The sequence below is a fragment of the Nyctibius grandis genome, chromosome 7 (assembly GCF_013368605.1).
Source record: "Nyctibius grandis isolate bNycGra1 chromosome 7, bNycGra1.pri, whole genome shotgun sequence".
NCBI classification, from domain to species: domain Eukaryota; kingdom Metazoa; phylum Chordata; class Aves; order Nyctibiiformes; family Nyctibiidae; genus Nyctibius; species Nyctibius grandis.
The window spans coordinates 28,419,148-28,442,574 of NC_090664.1; the positions used below are offsets into that span (position 1 = coordinate 28,419,148).

At 39.2% G+C, this 23,427-nt stretch overlaps 1 protein-coding gene and 1 long non-coding RNA gene across 5 annotated transcripts; one reads left to right on the forward strand and one right to left on the reverse strand.

The window, feature by feature from the left end:
• Window positions 1–1,220: 1,220 nt before the first annotated feature.
• Window positions 1,221–19,197, reverse strand: LOC137665749 (uncharacterized). 4 transcript variants are annotated; one of them, XR_011048542.1, is made up of 7 exons: window positions 18,879–19,197; window positions 18,462–18,531; window positions 17,430–17,525; window positions 16,160–16,276; window positions 14,462–14,611; window positions 2,777–2,942; window positions 1,221–2,420 (listed from the first exon to the last, which is right to left on the reverse strand). It is a non-coding gene; the product is annotated as an uncharacterized lncRNA (long non-coding RNA). The 4 variants fall into 4 exon arrangements; XR_011048543.1 differs by lacking the exon at window positions 2,777–2,942 and having other exon boundaries at window positions 1,221–2,417; XR_011048541.1 differs by lacking the exon at window positions 2,777–2,942.
• Window positions 19,198–19,313: 116 nt separating this feature from the next.
• NDUFA4 (NDUFA4 mitochondrial complex associated) lies at window positions 19,314–22,993 on the forward strand. The gene is made up of 4 exons (XM_068405079.1): window positions 19,314–19,639; window positions 20,292–20,380; window positions 20,716–20,776; window positions 22,773–22,993. The coding sequence occupies exons 1-4, from the start codon at window positions 19,598–19,600 to the stop codon at window positions 22,827–22,829; spliced, it is 249 nt and encodes an 82-aa protein (XP_068261180.1). The 5' UTR covers window positions 19,314–19,597; the 3' UTR covers window positions 22,830–22,993.
• Window positions 22,994–23,427: the final 434 nt, after the last annotated feature.

A 23,427-nucleotide genomic window follows, 5' to 3' on the forward strand; every position in this document is an offset into this window, starting at 1 on the left:
TGCACAAAACCGTTACGAAGTGTCTAAAAAAACTAAAGGAATAATCTGGTTTTTGGCTTTTTCCCCAAACTTATTTTTATAATTAGAAGAACGGGGACATCTTAAAGAATTGATGCTCTGACATACTGGTACGGCTTCAAGAGCTTGAGAATCAAGAACAGCGCTAAACATGAAAGCTTGCAACAGAATTGTAAGAGCATTATTGGAAGATGTATGTTTAATGATGGATAAATGCAAGTAGGGTCAAACTAGTTCTACAATGAAGCGTAGAGAGAAAGTAAAGTTTGGCAATATACGGTCCGTGACAAAAGCCTGTGCTACATGTAGCACAGCTGTGCATGCATCACCCACGCAAGCCTTCCCAGAGCCAAACCTCCTCTTGGTATTGCAAAGACAGGAGGTGTGTTATGGGTGTATTAATTGTCTTTTTTTAAATAGAGCATAGAGATGGCCAGTTAGTGTATGATGTAATTATGCATCTGAAATAGTTTCAATAATAATTTTCTGTGTTTCAGATTTTGACTATTTTGGAAGGGCAGAAAATTCCAAAGAAAAACGTGAATTCTATGTTCATTCTGTTCTCAAATTTCCTAGTGTTTTTATAGCACATTATCACACAGACATGTGTGCCATGTGTTCACACAGGCACCTCCTGTTTCCTCCACCAATTCTTTGGCTACATAGGTAGCCTGACTGCACAATGAACTCCTTTCCTGAATCTCGTTTTGCCAGCCCTACCCAAATACGCTGTCAGCCCATGCAGTCTAGTCTTCAAAACTCTCATCAGCTTCCCTGTTCCAGTAGTGGTTGCCTATGTCCTAGCTTTTCACTCATTAAGGCTTTTTTTTCTGGCATCCCTATCCTACTTTCTCTTCACACACAATTGCAGTCTTAATAGGACAAGTAGCATGGCTCAGATCCCTTTGTTTAGACTCTGCAGATCCATGCAGACATGTGCAGCAACAAATTCTGCAGTATCCCCTGCCTGACAAGGGACAAGGCCCTGATCCTGTCCCATACACGGTGACTGGCAGGACAACTCAAATCGCATGTAACAGGAAGGAAAAGTAAACAGAACTGACCCCAAATTTGGCTTTATATAGAAGAGCAGACAGAGGGATACAGACAGGTTCGAAGAATGAGAGCTTTCAGCACATAACACAGGCGAGGGGAGGGGAACGGCCTGTAGAGCAGTGGATGAACTTAGGATTCCTGTAAACATCAAAGTCAAAGCAGATGTATGGACTGTCTGGCTTTCAGTTCAGCTCTCTGGGGCAGTCTGCAATGCTAGGATTATTACAGTTTCTACCTACACAGTTCTGGCAAGAATAAGTGATCAAGCAGGAGTTAATTAATGGCTGCCTGCCCCTGCTCCTCATCAGCACCTCACATTGCCCAACCGCTCCTTCCTCCTTCCCTCTTTGTACTCTGTCCCATGACTCGAGCCCTCTCAGCCCTTCTTACTCTTTCTTGTCCCAAATCTTTCTTTTTATTCTTCCTCTCCTTTTTTCCCCCTCCAAAGGAATATTCACACTTACTTTTATTTCTGAAAATAGCATGCACACATTCTTTGTTATCTTCTGTAGTCAGCTTGCATACTTCACCCTCATTCCCCAACAGAAAACAAACCCACATCAATAAAATGAAAAGAACTGTGAAGTACTTAAAATTTATTCACTGTTTCCCTAAACTTCTGGGCACTACAGACAGGGCTTACCAACAAATCCTCCAAATTTAGTAATTAGAAGTAAATAAAACATAGAGCATAAAAATCAACTAGAACTACCAGTTTATCTTTTGACCATCATTCTTCGTAAGCTGCTGGCTATTAAAACACCTGTTAAAAGATAAGCCCCCCTTAGCAGATGCTAACCTCCTTTAGTAGAGTCATACTATTTCAAATAAGGGGAAAAGAAGGGAGAATTCATGCTCCAAAATAAAGAAGCCTTCAGAAAGAATGTGTGGTCCCCTTACTTCTGCAAGGCCTTTGCCAATCTCAGCAGATAGTCAAGGATGTTGAAATGTTCCGTTTCCTTTTTGGTTGAAGAAATGAGGTACTAACGGCGCACCTCTGGGAGCTGGGCACTGTACTGACATTGCTATATCCATTAAATAGATTCTAAGTGTTGTCAGTTTAGCACCTTTAAGTACTACCCTCATACACATAGAAAAAATTATCATAAAGGGTCATTTTTAGAGCAAAATTATGAAGAGATGAAGTAGTACATCTAGTATGAAAATATCATGGCATACCTAAAAAACATGCCTAGAAATATTTCAGTATATCAGGTCATGTCAAGCACGTCAGGTCTTTCAATTATCTTAGCATTCCAGTGGTTCTCTTCAGGTCGAGCCTTCAGTGCACAGCCTGCTGCAAGAGTCGGTGTCTGAATCTCCATTTCAGTGCTGCTCTTCACCTGCTGGAAAAAGAGAGAAAATAGTATCTTCTGACTGTACTTTTGCCCTAAGAAAAAAAAGAATCTTTGCTGTGATTCTGTAAAGAGCATTTTAGAAGGAGTTACACAAAAGCAAGTCAGCAGAGAATAGTCACATTCACATAAATTACCTTAAAAATATCACTCTTAGTTTAATGAAAGTGTTGAGTTTTCAAAGAAAAAAAAAACAATAATACAACATTTCCTCACCTAGGGAATAAACTCAAGAATAAGCACATTTTTAATTCATCCCTCAACTGTGAATGGAGAAATAATAGTATGAAATCCTATATCTGATTTTTTTTCCTGTCAGTGAGCAGACAGTTAAAGCCACGACCTACCTGTCTGAATCCAAACAGCAAACTCTTTATGTCCATTGAAACATCACCATCTGTAGTAGGGAGACTGACCTCTTCAAATATCTTTCCAAAGAGAACTGTTCCAGCTTTCACTCTTTAACTGTGCCATTACAGCAAGCACCTCTCTCAGGGATCTCTGCTCTTTTGTCTAGTATTATATGGTAAAATATAAAGAGGAAAAGACTGAATCAGAAGTCCTTGCTGTTTTAAATTACAAAGAGAAGTAATCCAGTATCAATAGTCTTTGAACAACAAGACTTTGAAATAATAAACTGCAGACTGCTACAAGGTCTACTGCAGTCAAATGCTGCCAGGGATTGTTCCCATCAGATAGCAAGATGTTTCTTGCACTCCTTAGGCCACGCTCATCCTCAGTCCAGTAATTGTGGGTTTTTTTGATTGCATGGTACACATGTTGTAAGAGAGTCCAGGAAAAGTAAAAAACAGCAGTATATATCTTCAATAGAAGAGCTTTCTGAATTTAAAATATAGAGAGATATATATAAAGAATGCAAAGGTTAAGAAATATTAGAATTAGAGCTACCTATATCTTTGTGAATTGTCATGCTAAGTAATGTGTGTCTTTTTTTTAGGATTAGGTAGAGATGGGCCCTACTCCCTCTTTTACTTGCTGACAGCGAATGCAGGTGTTAAACCCAAGGATTAGGAAAGATGGATCTATGTATTCCTGTTGCAGTCAGGTCCCATGTAAGGTACCTGTGCTCAGATAGATACTCACAGGCGGCAGACTCCTGCCTTCCATACCCTCTCTTCCCCACACTGTGTTAAGTTCCAGTCCTGCAACCCCTTAATCAAACAGCTATTTTAACTTAAGAAAAAAAATGTCATTTTGTAGATTTTTATCAGTTCAACCTTGACAGAGCTAAAAGAGAGATCTTCCCACCTTTACCCTGGCTCTATATGCCTACCTCCTTTTCAGCCACTATGAGACCGCCCGTCACTCATGCCCATACAAAGGACATCATCCTCAACTCAGACCTCGCTGCAGATCCTGCCACTGAAGTTATGTCTGAAAGATTCAGTGCAAAACATACCTCACATGCAGCTTTCCTATCTGACCACTCAGCTAAAATTCTTGTCTAGGCTCATCTCCCTTCTCATTTACATCAATATTCCTTTCTCTGGTTTTTGAAAATGCAGTTCTGGTGTTGCCATATCTATTGTAATGATTCTTCTCAGCCTCTACCATGTTCCTTTTCCATTTTTATCCCTCCAGTGAATTCTCCTCTGCTGCATCCGTAATAAATTTCTTGGGTTTGATTTCAGTACACTTCACAGATTACTCTTTTATATGCCATTTCTTTATGGCAGATGACATTTACCATACAAATTTGTTTAACACAGTGTATTGAACTCCTTTTCTCTGTTAAATTTTCAGACAAGTTTGTGTTTTTTTTTCCAGGCATCCTTCATACTTAAAATGTGTTCCATGTAAATATCTGCAAACTCAGATCATTTTTCCTCGCAAAATACCCTTTTACCACCATGCTCCCAACAAATGTTGTAAGGTCCAACAGATATTGTCTCTCACATTGACTCACAGTTTACTTGTGCTTCCCTGCTGTAGCTATCTGTTTCTGTTTCTTGTTCTGTGCTTGTATTTCCAATCCATTTGGGGCAGACTTAGTATTTCCATTTTTGTATTGTTTTCTGTCCATGATTTATTTCAGGTGTAGCAGAATTTCGAGTCATGATTAAAGCTCCTAGACATAAAAGCTATAGAAGGAATATTAATAGTTTTTATCATGTGACTTTCAGACAGCGAGCTCATCAAGTAAGCCATGTTCCTTTTGCTTGTAAGGTACATATAATTTGGGCCACTGTATAAAGAAATAAAAATAATTAAGAATAATAATAAAGAATTATGAAAGAATTAGACTATGGAGGTGGTGTGCTGATTCAGATTAAGGATCTATCTAGACTAAGTGGACAGTCAAAGAAAAGCAGGAACAGAGCAAGTATATATGATACTATCTACTGATTTCCCAACTTCCAATTATTTTCAGCTTTGGGAATTTCTTGATCCTGATGTGGTTTGTCCATTTAGTGGCCTTTAATGAGTCCTTCTTTTAAGAACTGTTTCTTCTAAGAACTTGTCCATTCTCCCTTCTAACCCATGTAGAGTTATTTATTATCGCAACATTATTTGGCACAGAATTCCACAGATCTACTACCTTATGTATGAAAACAGCCTTGTTTTGTTTGTTTTGAACCTGGCTCCTGTCATCTTCTGCTGTACCTCCCAAGCCATATCTTTCCCAGCCTGAGGAATTCCAGCCAACACAGTCACTTCTGATAGTGTGACTGAGATAGACTTCCATTTCTTCAATGAGCCTTGTTTTCCTTCATGAATCTTTTCCAATCTTTATATATTGCCTTTCTATAAAGAGAGGACAGCACTGAAATGCAGGCAAATAGTGCATTTATTCAGCTGAATAATAATGTTTTCTCTTTTGTTTTCTATTCCTTTCCTAGTAATTTTTAAGGGTTTTTTTTGCTGTTTTTTTTTCCTTGGGACATGGAGTGAGCATTGACTGCCCTGAACTGACACTTCCATAAAACTATCATAATCCCAAGGTCTTGTTCCTAAGTGGAAACAGTCAACTCAGAGTCCATCATTTTATTTGTGAAGCTAGGATTGCTTTTCCTCAGAAGCATTGATTTCTTTATGTTTATCTACACTGCATTTCACTTCCTTTGCATTTATCTAGATTGAATTTCATCTGCTATTTTATTTCCTGCCCAGTCGAATAAGAGATTACACCATTAGTAGCTGAACTGTTTCATACCTGAGTTCTTTCAGAGTTTTTGTGATAATGGTCATTTCCTAGTATTTTATCAGAGCATTTTATCTTTTATTAATATTTTATCTGTAGCTGCTTCCACAATAACTTCAAATTCAGACAGATTGTCTGCTGAGCCCTCTTCCTGCAGAGAACAGCACTGTAGCATGGGAGTATCTTAATTTCTTTTCCACAGAAAATACTCATGGAAAGAATTCATCTCCCTAAGTACACGATTCATACAAATCATCCCCTGGCCCAATGGACGCTGGCGTGTTTTTTGCTGTGTTTGAAATATGACTTAGTACTAATTTGGATTCTTCTGTCTTATTGATTCTCAAATTCTTTTTCCATTCTGCCTAATTGGTCATATTTTTACATTTAATTAGAGCTTATGACACTTTTTATTTTCTTGTTTTAAGTACAATTTGAAGGATTCCTTCCTGTTTACAGTAGTCTCCTTGACTTTGCTGGAAAGTGATTTCAGCTTCCTTTTATATTTTCTCCGCCATTTCCATAGGTGATAAGCACTAATGCTGGGATTCCAGTATACTGTTCCAGTTGCTTACATGCCTATGAGAACTTAATTCCTTGGACTGTCCCTGTCAGATACCTTGTTAAGAAGCTTCCTCATTTTCTATATGTCCCTTTTGAAGTAGAGCCCAAGAAGTGTGGATTTTTTGAGATTTGCTGCCTTTGTAGGAATGCTGAATAAGTACCTGATCACTGTTAGAGAAGAGTAATTCAGCAATAAGATTTTATTAGATCCTGCTAGTTATTTAGTACAAAGTCAAGGTTTGTATTTTTGTATGTGGGCTCACTAACAACTTATTCCATGAAAGTCATTCATAACATCTAACATTTTCATCTCTGCTTATATCTCAGTATCATGTTCATCACATCTGAAGGCGGGGGTAACTGAAGTCCCTCAGTACAACTGCTACCTTCCTGATTTTTCTCAGAATATGGCAGTCTGTCAAAATTACACAGTGTCACTCTTTGTTACAGACCTGCACCAACAGGCTCTTCACCCTCCTAGGGCAGTCTGGGTGCCGGTGCTCAAGACCAGCAGTGATGTGATGCAGCCCTGCGACCTTGGATCAGAGAACCCTTGCTGCAGGAGCTCTGCAGTTCTGGAGCTGCATTTAAGCTCTCATCTTACGCATGGTCACTGCCTGAGCAAAATTGTATTGCCTTGCCTGATCTTACCATGAACTTGCGTGACCCTGGCTTGACCACAGACTTGCCTCATCGCTATGCATTTGGCTGGCAGTCAAACCGCTGGCTGACCCTGGTTACCATCACCAGACCTGCTCTGTCTTTTTCTTTTTCTTTGGGTACCTTGGCATCGTGCCCTCCCTGCCTTGCTCTCAGCACCAGCTCCTGGTTCATTTTCCCTTACAGAGCACCTCCCTCTCGCAGCTCCCTGACACCTCCTTCAGATGAACTTCAGATGAAATATTCCCTTTATTCTGCAACTGTCTTCAATTCATGATGAATCTGCATTCTTCCTACTTACACTATCCAAACAAGGTAGTAAAAGTCTGCCTTTCCACTTCTTCCCATGGTCTCGGGGGGCAGGAAGCATTTTACTGAATACTATCATAGAAACCTTAGTCTTCAGCTTCCTTCTTTTCTTACATGTTCTTTCCTTTGTCAAAAGTACTGGCGCACCACAACCAGTTACACCTTCCCAGCACTTCTTAGAAGACTATCCAGATTCCCCAAGGGGGTTTGCCACTTGGTAGTTGCTGCACAAGCCTGCAAACCTCTTGGGGTCACAAACTCAGCCATCTATATGTGCAATGACAGATGCTTCCACCAATACAACCTTTCTCTTCCTCACTGTTGGAGAAAGAAATTATGTGCAATACAAGTAAATAATGTCATTCCATTCTTTTTTAATAATCAAGACTCACTCCCGCTTAACAAGATACGAAAAATGTGAACATAAGCCAGTGATTCTCACTGATTTCAGTGGGCTCTGGCTCGGGCTTTTAATGGCGCTGACTGATACACTTTTTCCAGATGCATCCTTTCATCCATCAAACCATTCTGTTCTGAAAAAATCTGGGATGTAAAGAACATCTGCCACAACGAACATAAAAAGCACAGACCTGCTGTTACTAATGGGAAGTATTCTGAGGGCTTGGATTTTTAAAAAAAAAAAAGTTAATTAATTTTACAAGAATAATTACTTTAAATGTGAATATCAATGACCCTTCCCACATAAAGCTTTTCCAATACAATCTTGTTTTGGTCTCACTGAGGACAAAAGACGCTTCAGCTATACTGACAAAAGCCTTTGTGAACTGCTGTAAAATAAATTCTACTGAAGGGGTTTCTATAGCTTCGTTTTAAATTCTATTTAGTTATTATCTGTAAACAAAAGAAGCTGAGCTGGCCTCGTTTGGATTTGTATGAAAAATTATCATGAAATAATAAAAACAGTAAGCAATAAAGAAAGGAAATAACTGCTTTTAATGTTCTCTGTTAAATGTAATTGTGACATTTAGGAAACAATTTACTTCTTTTTCTAATATTATTACACTGATTAGCACAATGTGTAGCAAAGACATCTTTTATCATCACAGATTTTATAGAAATGAATCTGGTTTTAATCTGGTTTTGCAAAATTATGCAGGTTTTTCTTCAAAAATTGTATTTTAAGAATTTGAACTGATTTAAGATCCAATTTATTGCAAAAGAAAAGGCATTCAGTTATGTTAGAGTTCCAGTACATCAAGACATATATACACAGTTTTCTTTGTTTCTTAAAAAAAGAAAAACAATCACCAAGACATGTCTTTGTTACGGTACCCTGCTGGCGGCATATGGCAAAAATACTGGCACCTTGCCTGGAAAGTGCATCAAGAACTGATAGATCTGATCTCATCCTGTGGCTGGGGAGAAAACAGACTACAGTGAAGGCCAGTGTTATGGCCTGCGACCATCAATTGCTTGGCAAGAAGCACAAGTTCCTGAAAACAGATGTGGGAACATGAATTGATTTTGCAAGTCAGGGAAAGAGATTTTACCTTCATAAGTGATGGTAGAGCCCCCAGAACAGTCTCTGTTAGAGCTGGACCTTCAGAAGTCTCTGTGTAATTGTGTTTTATATGCTACTGTGAACTAAATATTTCAAGGTATAAATGTTTAACAAATAATAGTGCAAATTTAGTATTTTACAGGTCAGTTTCAATTTCAAGTATTTCTTGAGAACTGGGATGAAATCCTGCAGCTGCAGGACTTCTGAAAAAGAAGCAGATTTTCTTGCACGCTGTCATATTGCTGAGCCAGACATTCAGAGCGATGACCTGTTCCATGTGAAAAAGAGAAACACTTACTTTTTTTTTTAATTTCTACATTATTTGAAACCTAGCTTGGCAGTACTCAGTTTTGGGGGGTTTAGTGGTAGTGAGTGGGGAGGGAATCTACTGTAATTGTGATGATTCATAAACCAGATATCCTCAAGAGACTTGAACACCTCCAGTCCCAACTATGGACAAGGCTTCTAGCTAGAAGATTTCACTCCATCTGCTATGAAGATATTTGTATGCTAAATATCATCCTATAGTGATGATCATTTTTATGCTTATTCAGATTAAGTGTGCATATTACACTGTGACAATTATAGGGGGAAACAGCAGAAACCCTGTATTTAAATTATTTAACAGAAAATACCCTAATTTTAGAAAATAATAGAGGAGTTTGAGAAGCTCTTGTTACAGTCTCTGAAATTTAGCAGGAAAAACATTCTGATGTTGAAGATGTACTTTTTCCTCTTAAAAGTTTCATAAGTTTTATCTTAATTGTAAAAGGATTGCTAACCCCTCCCCCTTCCTTATTCCTCTCCTCTTCCCATTCCCAGATGAGAAGGAGAGAAATGAGAGACCCTGGATTAAGCTCTCTCCCTTCAATACTTCTACTGGAAAGAAAACACAAAAAAAACCCACAAGACCATTGGGATTTTTCTCATCAAATACAGAATGGATTGGATTTCCAGATTGCTTTGAACGTTTGTCAAACTCAGGAAATGCTGTAAAAATTAATTTTTTTTTCAATTGCACTGACATGATTATAACTTTTTTTTGTCATTTTTCTTAATGTCCAACCGTAATGATGTCTCCCTAGTCACAATGATGGTAGGGTGCAGTTTCACATGAAATCTGCCATCATCCATTCTCAATACCTTTATCAAATTTTGCAGTTATCCAACCATAGAGTGAGCCAGATTAGCTTTTTGATCTGACAGAAAGCTACCCTACCAAGAAGTCCTGTGGCTCCAAGACCAATTGCTCCAGTGCAAGCCAGGGGCCGGGACAGGAACACGTGGGGAGAGAGGAAAGCAGGCACAGCTGCCTGGCTCACCAGCAGTCTGTGTTAGATCAGGTGTGACGCACACAAGCGGTGGTGGCTACACCATCAGATCAGTCAGGCCTGTAGTGAGAGGGTATGATCCCATCACCCCTCTCCCATTTGCTTTTCCTGGATGCTTTTTGGAATCACCTCCTTTATGCTAGCATTAGCAATGAGCTGGAACTGATCCAGATAAAACCTTTTTGTTTCGTCTCTTTTGCACAGCCTTATGTGAACTGGTGCTGGCACACAAGTAGCCAAGGGCAAAAGATGGATAAAACTGTCTCTCTGAGTAGCACTTTGGACTTACTGTGAATTAAAATGACTGTGTAACCTTGGCCTTAATGATTCACTACATCCTTTACTGTTCCATGTAATAAAACATACTTGTCTCTGTTCTCACTACTATTTATTTGTATTCTGTGAAGAATACAAGATTCTTCAAGAGAAAAGATTCAGGGAATCCACAGTACACAGTCTTTTCTGTTGCCCCTCAAATGATTCTTCTGTCTTACAGATTCTGCAGTCATCAGTATACCAGCATATGACCTTGAAAATCATGCTTCCTGCCCTCCTAGATCAAATGGGGGAGCAGAGAGGGAGAGACACAAAGCAAAAATTCCCGCTGTCCTGATTTGTTTCTTTAGAAGATGTAATGTGCATTACTTCTTTTAAAACTCATTGCACTGGAATTTTCTGATTTTAAGTCACATGAATCATTTCAGTTTTGCCAAGTTTTAATCAAAGCTCATTATACTCTACAAACAAATATACAGAATCCATGTTTGATGAGACAGATTGTTCTTTTAAAGACTTATTTTACTTGAAAAAAAAAAATTAGTTAATCTCTAGACTGGCCTCCTTACATGATTTTTTCTTTTTTCTTTTTTATTTCATTAGCAATGATTCTGCTGTGGAGAGGTTGTGTAAAATGTATCTCCTATGAGACATATTTTTGTCATGGGTATTGCTTTTCAGAGCTCCAGCATTTCAAATTATGCTTGCAGAAGATACCAATTTTAAAATTTATTCATTTCATCCACATCTGTTCTGCTTTCCATGGAGAAAAGACAAGAGTATTCGGTGCCTGAACACTTTAGGAGTACTACATGTGTTTGTTAAGACAGCTCTTTCTCACAAGTGTTAGTGTTCTGCTTCTGTCTTCGTAAATAGGGATGGCAGTCTGAAGGAGGTGTTTCTTAAGGCCAAGTCCCAAAGAGGAGAAACAGATGGGCAGAGACAGCATCAATATGAGTAACATCTCAAGGTATTGAGATGAAGACTTGTAAGTTAGTCAGACAAATAGGTTAGTGAAAGACAGGATTCAACTTTTTTGGACCAGGGATGTTCTGAAACAAGCAAGTAAACAAACACAACATACTGTTGTATTTAATCCAATTTCTTGTGCGATATAGGATGAAAACAGCATTTCACAGAAAAAAATGAAAGTACTTTATGAAACTCCTTTTTAATTAAATTTGCTAACTTATGTTCTGCCTGTTCTCAAAGAAAATTTTTCATGTCTTAGTACATATAAGAAAAAATATCAAGATATGCTGCATTTTCCCCTTGATGTCATTTTTACTTCAGTACTCTGCTGTTCAAATAAGACATTCCTGCTCAGAAGTCTTATTACAGGTATATATTTAATGCAATTACACAATGTGAATCTTACAGATCTACTGTGTATATCCTTCAAAGAACGAGGATGGGCTCAGTCATGTATCAGAACATATTATCTTTCTCCCATAAATATAATAATACAATTCCCTACATTTAAATGAAACTGTATGTAAAGAAAGGATAATATGTGAATACTACTTCTTGATAAGTGGCACATCACACAATTTTTAACAGAGAAGTTCCCAAAAGAACACAAGTAAAACTCAAGAGTAGACAAAAAATTACTTTCATGCACCTTTTGTGATTCATTAAAGAGATCATGGGATACTGTGTATTCTTAGAAACAGAACCCTGAGTTTTGTACTAGTCTAGATAAATCCGTATAAAGAAAAAAAATGTCATTTCTCAAAATTTGTGGCAGATGACTTAAGAGTACAATCCAGCACTTTAATCTGCATCCAGGCTGAAACTTGGTCTATCTCCTTTCTCCCAAGTAGAGTGAGTACAGTATATTTCTTTAGTGGCTAATACTCAGAAAGGAGGCAAACTGGAACTGGATTTTGTATTCCGCTACACTAGAAATAATCTGCATAAAGTACTAATGATTCAAGTGAATGTGATAAATGGAGATATGTTGGGGCCTGGGTCGTGGAAGAACTATAGAGAGGATATACGAGTACACTGTTGTGTACATGCTGAGGCAGCATGAGACAGCAAGAAAGTATAAGGATGTGGCTTTGCTTAGGCTCATAGCAAGTATCCAGTCGGAACAGCAGAAGAGGCGCATGGACAGAGCGTGCACAGTGCTTGCAGCCAATAGCTTAAGGCGTGATCGCGAGATAAGGAAGTATGTATGCTATAAAAGAGCTGTGTTAACTGCAATAAAGTGGCTATCAGAGCATCACATTGGTGTGCTGTAGTCCGTTCCTCGCATGGACCCCAACAGAGATAATGTAAGTGTAAAAGGGCAATGGTTTGGAGATCCACTTCTTGCTTCTTTACAAGAACCTGGCACTATGCCCTTCCATCCAGGTTTTATGTCTAAATTGTACTTCAGGTGGCAAAGCCAGGAAAAGGTTTAAACCACTGCCAAGATATCAATAGTTTATTCTCAGTTATAAATGCCACTGTCTGCAAAATCAGCTGCTTACAAAACTGATCAGCCCTTGCAGTGTCTGACATCATAGCCCGTGTAGGAGGAACCCGAAGACTAATGTTTTTGCACAGTGTGAACCATGTGAGAATACCAAGAAACAGGTATTATTAGATGTTCTGCACAAGTTGTCCAGGTCTTACCAGGTTCATACCAGGATACTGCAGGTATCTTGGTTTTGGTCTGAAGGGTAATGACAGCATGAGGTTCATCCAGTAGCATCTTCTGAAATATAACTGAAGTCTATTGCTGTGCATCATCTTGTATCTCCAGTGATTTTGGCAAGGGCCAAGGATGACATCCTGAAAGAATGCTTTATTCTAGCTCTACTTTAGAGTGCCTCTGGGAGCCGCCTGTATCTTTCTGCTGATTTCATAAGGGAGACTTGCTTAAACTAAACCCCTAACGTTTGCATTTCTGAAGTTTTGTGAAATGTATTGCCCCCACAGCACTGTCATTCACTAAAACACAAGAAAAACATACTCCACATTGATGCTTTTCAGACAGCTGTGTATTACCCAACAGGGTCACGATCTGCAACATAATTCAAAGACTCCTAAAGTAATCAATAATAGTTCTGTCATCTGGGATTAGCAGCTGGATTGATGTGCCTCTTCTTGCCCAATGCATAAAACATAGTGGATTTCTAAACTACCTGCAAAACATTCTTTTGCAATTTCTATTCAGCAAACCTTTCTACTTTGCAAACATTAACCTTCCTCTAAAATCTACAGCAGAAAAGAGAGGCAAATAATGTTTTCTCTGGGAAGTACATGAATAACATTCTTTTACTTCCAAAATAGTAGTATTTGCCCTCCTGTTCATAAATCGCAAGAATCCCTCTTTACCCATTCCATAAAGAAAACAAAAGCATACGACTCATGTTAGTGGAAGACAGATGAGATTTTCTGCAGCCTAGGTTTGTGGAAAATAGCTTGATCAGAATTACGTCTAATCTTGTCCTCTAAAGGCTCTATCACTGTCTTAAATAAGAACAAGTTTTGGCTTATTCAAACTGTTAGATTTGGGAGCCATATTCTTTCTATAAATTGTGTTTCCATTAAAATACTGACATTCTCCATTAAAGAAAAAAAATCCAGAAAAATAAATTAGAATACAAAATCTATTCATGCTTTCCTAACTGTGTAATCCTTTGTTGGCACAGCTTGTGCAGATAATGCCACAGCAATAAGACTATACTGTGTAAACATATGCTGTTTTCATGTTTCTTTGTTAACATTATATTGTTCTCTTTAATGTTTGGAATACATAGTGAACGTGAGGTCTCATAGATCATTTGTTACACCTGTTGCACAGTCAATTATACTTTTTTTTTTTTGGTATTTTTACATTTCAGAAGCTGCTTATAAGCAGCTTGCTCTGTTCCCAGACTGTCTGCTAGAGTCACTCCTGTGGCAGCTGCATCAGTTTCTCATAAGCAGCAATATGTCCTGGAAAGGGCTGTCAATACCAAGTTATTCTTTTCCAGTAAAGGAGAACAGCTTTATTCAGAGAGCAAACTCTGATCAGATTCTTATAAATAACTAGCCAATAGCTGATGAAATATAATAGTTTTTGGTAGCATGGACCTGACTGTCATGCCAGCCCTGGAAATCCAAGACTTATCTCAGTCAGTGCAGACTCCCAGTACAAAAATATTCAGCTGAGATTTGAGTAAACTTTGGTGAAACTATAAGCAAACAAGAGATTAATCAAAGGTTAACTTACATTTTCAACATCAGAACAGAGGACTTCTAAGGACTATCTATTTCTTCCCCAGCATATGTAAAAGAAACGACACAGAATGGTCCTGGAAGCATTATTCAAGTGTGCTTCTCCTTACTCCATAGCAGAAACTAAAAAGCATCCTTTAACCCCCTGTATTAAGAGAAAGATCAAAAGCCTTAAGACAATTATACGCATTAGAAACAGAAGTAGTTTTAGTTTGTCTCTAACAAGTTGTTAAATAGTTGAAGCAGTACCTAGTTAAAAACAGTTGCAGGTACCAGTCCTGTTTACATTTTTAGTGAAGATTTTTACTTTCTATTGAGCCATTAAACTTATCTTTTATTTATAGAGTTCAGATTGTTTTTCAAATCAAACACAAGAGCAGCTTACAAGGCAGTACCATCTATGGATGCAATTGCAAGAAAGAGTATAAATAATCTATCTATAATGCTAAGATTGTTAGGTACTTTTAGTGGATGTGGGGAGACAAGAAGCTTTATCAACCTATACTTTTGACAGACATAAATGAGAGAAGAAGTAGAATATTTCTGTACCATATATTTCAGTACCATTTGTTATTAATTTCTTCTTTGTTATAGCCCTTGTGTTATTTTGTTAGTACTCAAGATTTCCAGTAGCTGTTTTTCTTTTACCACAGTTCTGTTAACTGGTACACATATTCTTGTTGCAGTTTAAAAAAACATCCTGTCTATATCCATTAATTTTTTCTTTCAATTTTTTTTCTTTGTAAACATAACATTTGACTTAACTACCTGTAACATACTGAAATTCTTACTTGTTTTGCAGACCAGTTACCATATTTACAATGTTTACACTTAATGGAAGATTTTATCACAAGATGTTAAATTGCAATGTTACTGCCCCTACACATCCATCTCAGTCCCCCAAGTTCCCTTACTGCCTTTACTGACCAAGGATGCAAGAACAGAATATGCAGCCACTCCATTTCACAGTGTTAAAACCAAATGTAAGTCAAACTTTAAGGAAAATGTCAACAGACTACTCCAAATGGGATTGGCAGAGGTGTGCATACATATATCCTCTTCTGCTGTTGCCCACTGCCCGCTAAGTGCAGATAAAGGAACAGAAGGACTTAGAGGGAACAGACATACATATGGGAACAAGAAGATATTAAAAAAAAAACCAAAAATCACAAACCAAAAAAAAAGTCATAAAAATCCCTGTGTATCATGTAAGCCAGGGTTTACATTTATATTTTTACTTTTTATTTTCAAAGTTTTAAAATACATTTCACTCTCCTAGAATTCCTTTTCTCTGCTAATAATTATTTTTAAAAGTCTCTGCCTTTTTACCAAAACTGGTATGTCCTACAGAAAATCCTCAGTTTATACATTGTTCTGATTAACAGAGGAATGTTCTTGATGATATAGGACAATTCACAGTGAATTTAGTTTCTTGATCCATGGCTAACTGGAACATCTCCAAATCTAGTAGTCTTCCCGTCCTATTTTCCTCCAATTAAAATATGTAACTTTAAAGTTAGCATGTCTCTGTTGATTTTTTTTAATTGACTGATTCTCTCAAACCTTAAGAGTACAATTCTTCAAACAACTTCTGATTTTAATATGACTTCATATTCCTGTTCTTTAGGAGATCAGACATGACTATATCTGTGGCTAAAATTGATTGCTTTTAATATAAGAAAATGAAGCATACCATAACTGATGTTAAAGAGAGTAGAAATCCGTGGACATATGATTCATAATAACAGGTAAGGTTTAGGGAAGAAAGGCTTTAGAAACAGGAAGCCCATCAAATATGAAAACAAAGCATCTGGAATAGAAGAAAAGTTTCTGAAACCAAAAGCTCAAATGAGCCTAAGGATAGGAACAAGATATGATAGCAATCAAAGAAGGACAAGTGAGAGACAGAAGGCATGAGGTGAGGCTGTACAGGAGAACAAAAGAAAAGAGGAAAAACTAAATGATAAAACATCAGAATAATCCGAGGACTTGATTTTCAGCAGTGCTGAGCACTACTGCAAATCTAACCCCTTCATTCTTAATGGATCGGTTCATCACAAAACCTTGCCAAAATACCTGAAGGATTTATGGATTCACTTATTTAAAAAGCAGAAACCTACACAGAAATAACTTTATTCAGAATAAAAGAAGTGACTAGTCTAACTAAAGCATCATAAATTTAATTGTCAGGTGTGAACACAAAGACGCCAAGCTTTAAGAGGAAATAAATGTGTTTACTTTCAGCTTGAGTAGCAAAGCAACAGATAAGTCGTGGTAAAATTCTCTACCTTTACCTAGTGTTCACCCACTTCAAGAGAATGGATGGATTCTTGATGAGTAATAGGAAATTGTTAGTCTTCAAGTATGGCCAATATATGGACAGCATTACTACAAATTAACGCATGCAATTTATACAACTATAGCATAGTTCAAGCACACAAACATGGCAGCTAAGTAGGTATTTCTAGGAACCACGGATCCACCATAAAGACACCAGGAGGTGGCTTGAGTTTATACTCAGAATTTCACCAAGCCAAGCAATTGAGAGATTGCATTTTTAGCGATGCTTGCACTGGGGTACTTTAAGAATATTGATTCACAATTTCTAAAATTATAATGAAAAAATCTGTTTTCTGCTTTTTTTCACACTTTATTTTTTTTGTCTGTAAAATTCATTAATATATAGAAAAGTCCAAGTAACTTAAATAATAAGACATGTATATGAACAATGAACCAGCTGAGCCATACAGGCCCAGGCAATAAAAGCTGATGTACACAATGGTTAAAATTCATGAAAGCCCCTAAAATGCATGACAAATTTTGCAAATTGATCAGGTACTATACCTGTTTACATTCCTAAAAGCACAAGAAACCAGCAAAAGTAGAAATCATTGGAAAAAAATATACTGAGAAGCATATAAAAACCGTGATCTATTTCCTAAAAATAGGTGCCCAAGACATACCTAGTGGAAATAACGTATCCCTGACGGTCTTCCCTTAGTAGCATAGAAACAGGCTACTCAAAGTCTCTGAATTTCTGCCGTGTAGCCTTACGCCGGCTGTGCAAAAGAAAGCAGACTGTTTCAGTCTGAGGCGAGTTTTGCTGAGCAGCCCCCCATGGTTACTGGCTATCCATCTACCCTTTGGTCTCTCTCCCTGTCTATCCTGCAGCTGCTTCAGCAACTGGTATTTCCTGTGATCCAAATGTATGGTGAAAAGTTCAACTACTGTACTAGAGGGTGAGCAGTGTAACCTTCCAAGTTGTTCTTGGAGGTTTCAGGTATTTCTCTCTCATAAAAGAAATAGCAGCGATACTATTATTTTCAATACTTTTAACTGCATGGGCAAATTGCTTTTTCATTTGGAAAAAACGGAAAAATACTGCCCCCATCACATAACGTATACTGAAACGGTTAACCAACTCTTGGAGCACACTATGCTCCTTTTCTGTTGATCAACTCTGAAACAAATGAGAAAAACAAGTAATAGGATTGCATTGCTCCAAAGAAAACATTGTTATAATTTTTCTGGTGTCGTCCAATGACTTGTCAAATGCATTTGTACAAGTTACTGAATATGGCCAACTGCCAGCATTTTTGTCTTGTCCATGGTTATCTGTTACCCAGAGTAAACTGGCTCTGTCAAACTGAAAAAGGATTGGAATTATGGAATGATAAGCAAGGAATATGGGGTTTTTTTGTAATTTATTGTGACAGGGACAATATTGAGACAATTCCTGAAAATAAGCAGAAGCCAGTCTGTGGAACTAGTGAAATAAAAGACATCCGTTTGCTTTAATACATTTATTCTCTGTCATTTCATTACTTTTTACTTCAAAATTTTACTTTGATATACATCCACACAAACCATCAGCATTAATGTAAAGTTATCTGCTTCTAACCTAGGAAAGGGACACTTTTTATCTTAGGTTAGTAGCATGCTGATGTTCCCTCTACCTAAAAAATGAATTCCTTAATGACTGGGTGCAAACTTACCTTTTGTGAAAGAATCATACATCAAAGTGGCTGGTGATCCTACCCAAAGACAGGCATTAGGTTCCCAGTTCTGTATAAAATCAGATGTACAGCAATGGAGACCAAACTAGGGCAGCACTTGGACATGCTTAGTATTATACAGTAAGTAGTCCTGTGTCTCACGTACAACCAACAAAAATAATGAAATCCACCCCAACCTTGGCCAAAATACGTAACATTTCGTTATAAACCACTCTACCAAAGCTGTTTTTTTCATTGTGTATATGTGTGCTAGATTTGAAAATCAAACGTGTCTCTCAACGCTGCGTATGCACACAACTTTTGCAACCCTGACTGTAGCTGAATAATTAACTTAGCAGTTTTATGATAAATTTAATTATTTTATCTTTTTCAAGGTAATGAAACCTCTTGTCTCACCTTTAAACCACCCCCTCACAACTTCTAACTCGGGTGATGGTTACAGACAGGCCTCCACAATGAGGCTCGCCTCGCAGAGGAGAAGGCGAACGCAGGTGTACGTTTGAGCACCCACCGGCCGCCGCACCCCTTCAAAGCAGCCCCGTTACCACCGCGGAGAGGGCAGGCGCCCACCGGGGAGGCTCGAAGGCGCTGTGAGACGAAAGCTCCGGGCTGGGGGGGGGGGAGGGGGGCAGACCGCGGCCCTGAAGCACCGGCCCTTGGAGACTCCTCGCGCGCCGCTAGCACCCGCGCGCCGCCCGCCACGCCACCCGCCGCGCCACCCGCCGCCCTCGGCGCAGGCGCTGCCCGCGCGGGGCGGGGCGGGGCGGGGCGGGGCGAGGCGGCGTTGGCGCCTGCTCGGCTGGTCGCTGTGGAGCGGGCCCGGGGTGCCCTGGCAGGTGCCTGCTGCCCGAGCGGCGCTGCCGCCCCGGCCGGCCCAGGGCCTCGCTAACCAAAAGTTGCGAGGCCCGGGGCGCTGGGCGGTGTCGGCGCGGGGCGCCCCGGCGAGGAGCTGGGCGGGGGGAGCAAACAGGCAAACGCCGGAGCTGCTACATCCGGGCTGCGGCGGCGGGCACCTGCCGCGGCGGGGGCCTCGGGTGACATTGGGCCTCGGCGGCTGAAGGGGGAGGACGGGATCTGGAGACTGGTAGAGAGCGAGATCTTCGCCCGCTGCTGCCATGTTTCGCGTTATGGTCACCCACGCCAAGAAGCACCCGAGCGTGAGTACCCGGTGGCGGTGCCCCGGTCCCGGCGGCCGCCGCCCACTCCCTGCGCCCTCCACTGCTGGCGGCCGGTGCCCCCCGGCCCCGCTGGTCGCCCCCTCTTCGCTCTCCCGTCTCTTTCCCCTCTGGGTGCCGAGCCCCTCGGGGGGCCGGGGCTGACGGCGTGTGGGTAGCTCAGGGCTGATCGGCGAGACACGGCCAGGTCCCCTTTTCGCTCTAGTGTGTGTGGGCCTTTCTTATGCCGCAGCAGCAAGGCTCAAGGTGGCTCTTCCGTTCTTGCTCGTCTCTTTCCCTACATCCCCCCTCCCATCTTCTTACCTTATGGTCAGGGGCGTAGATGATAAGGGCTGTTTTGGGCAGTGGAAGGACTGATGTTTGCTTCTGAGAAACGTGATGTTACACGGCGTTTGCTTGTTCTGCATGTAGCGTTTTTTTCACTCTGTCTCTCCGTAGCTACTAGTTCCTCTCTGATCCCAGGGATGTCCTGCACACAGGGAGCTTATGTCAGGGTGTTAGAGGGCCATGCGTTATGGCACAAAGTGTGTGAGCTTGTCCTTTGGTTTGGCATTGCTGTAGTCAGAAATGCTGTGCAAGAATAGTAGTTTGTTATATTGTCATATGGCATTTAATTTTTTTGTTGTTGTTCTAGTTGATCCCTCTGTTTTTGATCATTGGATCTGGAGGCGTTGGCGCAGCCTTGTATCTCATGCGTTTGGCAGTGTTCAACCCTGATGTCTGGTATGTATAAAATAATTCACGGCACCCAGTCCTCTTGCTGCATATATTAAAGTAAACTTCACTGACTTGGTCTTTATGTTTCTGGAGGCCCTAATGTCTTGCTCCAATATCACTGGCACTAAGTGTGTGGAGATTTCCTTGATTTGGAGATTTGATTCTTTACCATATGATATTTAGAGACTCCTGACAAAGGACTGTGTCTTTTTCTGTGGAAACTTATTTGGATGGGTGACTTTCTATGGCCTAATAACCACAGTAGACATACAAATTCTATTTATTTTGAATGTGGTGTTATTGTCTTAACATGTTCTCATATCTTGCATTTCTCTCAATAGCTGGGACAAGAAAAATAATCCAGAACCTTGGAACAAACTGTCTCCCAGTGACCAGTACAAGGTAAAATGAAAAATACAGATTTTTAGGAAATATAGTATCAAAGGTGTAGCTTGCTGCTTTAGGATGCTTGAATATATTGGTAAGTAGCTGAATGAGTGATGTATTTCCTCTGCTGTGCAACATTTGTTTGTCTCTGAAATTTCAGACTCAGCTTTCTCTGCTCTGAGTTCCAAACTTCCCTAGAGTTGGTTGATAATGGAATGAAAGGAGTCTATAGGGAAGCAGTCATATATATTGCACTGCAAGAAAAAGAGGAGGAATATACTAGCTCATAATACTCAGAAACAAACTACAGGGAGAAGGACAAAACCTTCTAAATTCTGAACTAAAGCTTTCTAAGCTCTAAACTGATGGCCTTTACTCATGAGAAGCAAAGCAGGAAAATGTCAGTGTTGAACATAAACATTAATTCAGTTCTACCGTTGATTGTTTGAAAACAAAACAATTGTCTGTGTGTAACCAGATGCAATAGAAATGTTTCTTAAGTAATATTCAAGTTATTTCATTGAACTAATGAGGAAGCATGCAAAGATGTGTAAAACATTTGGTAGTTTACAGAAATAATGTTTTTATCATATTTTACTAAAGAAATATATTAGTAGATTCCTATTAAGAATATTTTAAGATTATCTTCAAGCTACTAAAAAAAGCAAACCTACTATATTTTCAAAGCTAGTGTCTTTTCAGTACCATATCGTACTATTCCAGTCACTGAAATAAGCAAAAAAAACACCCTCCAAAGTAAAATATGTTGCTGTTCCCTTAAAGGTCCAGGAAGAACATAATCCTTTGTTTTCATTGCTGCTTCTGGAATGTTGCTATTTCGTAAATATCTAAAAGAGGCAAATTCAACATAGTGTGCAGCAAAAATTCTTTTAAAGAGTGCATGCCTTGTGTGGCATTCTCCTTCTGTCTTAGCATGCAAACACAACCGCAGGGTTTACCGTATTTGGGTATGCGTATCATTGGGGATTTTTTTTTCCAAATCTGCACTGTGGGAAATGGAAAGGCAGATACTCTAAATTGAGGATGACTGTTCAGTAAAAAGCTCAGATATGACAAGTTTTATCTTTTGATGAAATTGTTCTTCTTTTGTAAACTTCTTTGTCATATCAACTTCCTCAGTCTTCCCAAAAAAAAGAGTCAGAGACCTAATCAATACTGTAGGAGTTGCAGAGAATGCTGTAATTTGAATGTGCTGTAGGCTGTTGTTTTTTTTTTTTCTGAGGAAGTTAAAAAAAAAAATTGGGCATAAGTAAAAATAATCAAGCTAATAGATAAATATTTCTTACTATTTTTTTTTTTTAAAGAACTATAGCATCACATGCTTGATGTCAAGTCAGGCTGGGATGCCAAAATATGCTCTTAGTCTGTAAATTCATTATCCTTAGTGACTGTTTGGGCTGTTTTGAATTGCTTGTAATGGGATCCAACCTGACTAATATAAACTGAGAGTGTGCAAGGATCTGTTCTTACTTTCTTTCCTCCTTGTCATACCTTGCAGTTCCAGATGCAGCTACTTAAACCAAACTTGGCTTTTGCGGCACTGCTCTCAATGTTCCCTTGTGACACTATCTGTTCACATACACAGTGCTTTGTGCCACTTGGCGAGCTAGGTGTTGCCTTTGGTATACAGGAGCACATAGATTTTGGACAAAAAGGATAAACTCATCAGTACTCTAAGAACTTCTTGTGAACATACTTTTAATTCTGGGGATTAAAGAAGAGATACTGTGGGTTTTCTCTAGGTGTAGGCACAAGCACTGCCTCATTTTAAATGCAGAGCTTCTAATTCTGTATGCAGAATGAAGATAATATTAAAAAGTTACCGCTCTTCAAAGTTTTTTAAAAATTTATTTATTGTTGTCTAGTGTACAGACTCAAACTATGATTTCAGTTCCCTGACGTGACTTCACATAATGCATGTTTTTTAGTAAATACCATGGAAAGTGGATAGTCGAGCTTCTTACTCATTTTTTTCTCCTCTCTTTCCTAGTTCTACTCGGTTAGTGTAGACTACAGCAGACTGAAAAAGGACCGTCCTGACTTCTGAACGACACACTCATCTCTGTAAGCTTCACAGAAAGGTCTTCCAGAAGCCGTCTGCACAATTGTCATGCTTAATCATCCAGGAAATAATCAAACTTGCCTCATACTTCAGTTGGTTGTGTGTTTGAAAGTGTTTTGATGAGGCTTAATAAATATCTGAAACTTGAAGTGTCTGCTCTTTACTCTAATTTTGCAGAATGGGAATATCCTCCTATTAACAGTTGTATGATCAGTCAACTAGTAAGCAAAAGCCAATTCATGTTTCCTCAACAAGTAAGCAAGGTTGTCTTGATGGGCTTTATACTCAGTCTGTTGACTTTAGAGAAATAATTGCGTGTCCATGCAGTGTACCAAACCGCAAGAACTTGAATGCACATATTTATATGTGTGTGTATATATATTTTTTTTTTAACTGCACCTAAATTTTTCTACTTGTCACATTAAGAAGTTTTGGTAGCAGACAAGTCAATGCTAACAAATCATTGTCCATCAGGGAGGCAACGGATGTTGCCATATGTTGCTGGAGGGAGGGAAGGAAAAAAAAAAAAAAGACCAAGCTGTCTGCGAAAGGTTCCCTCTCCTTTCCTCTCCTTTCCCTCTCC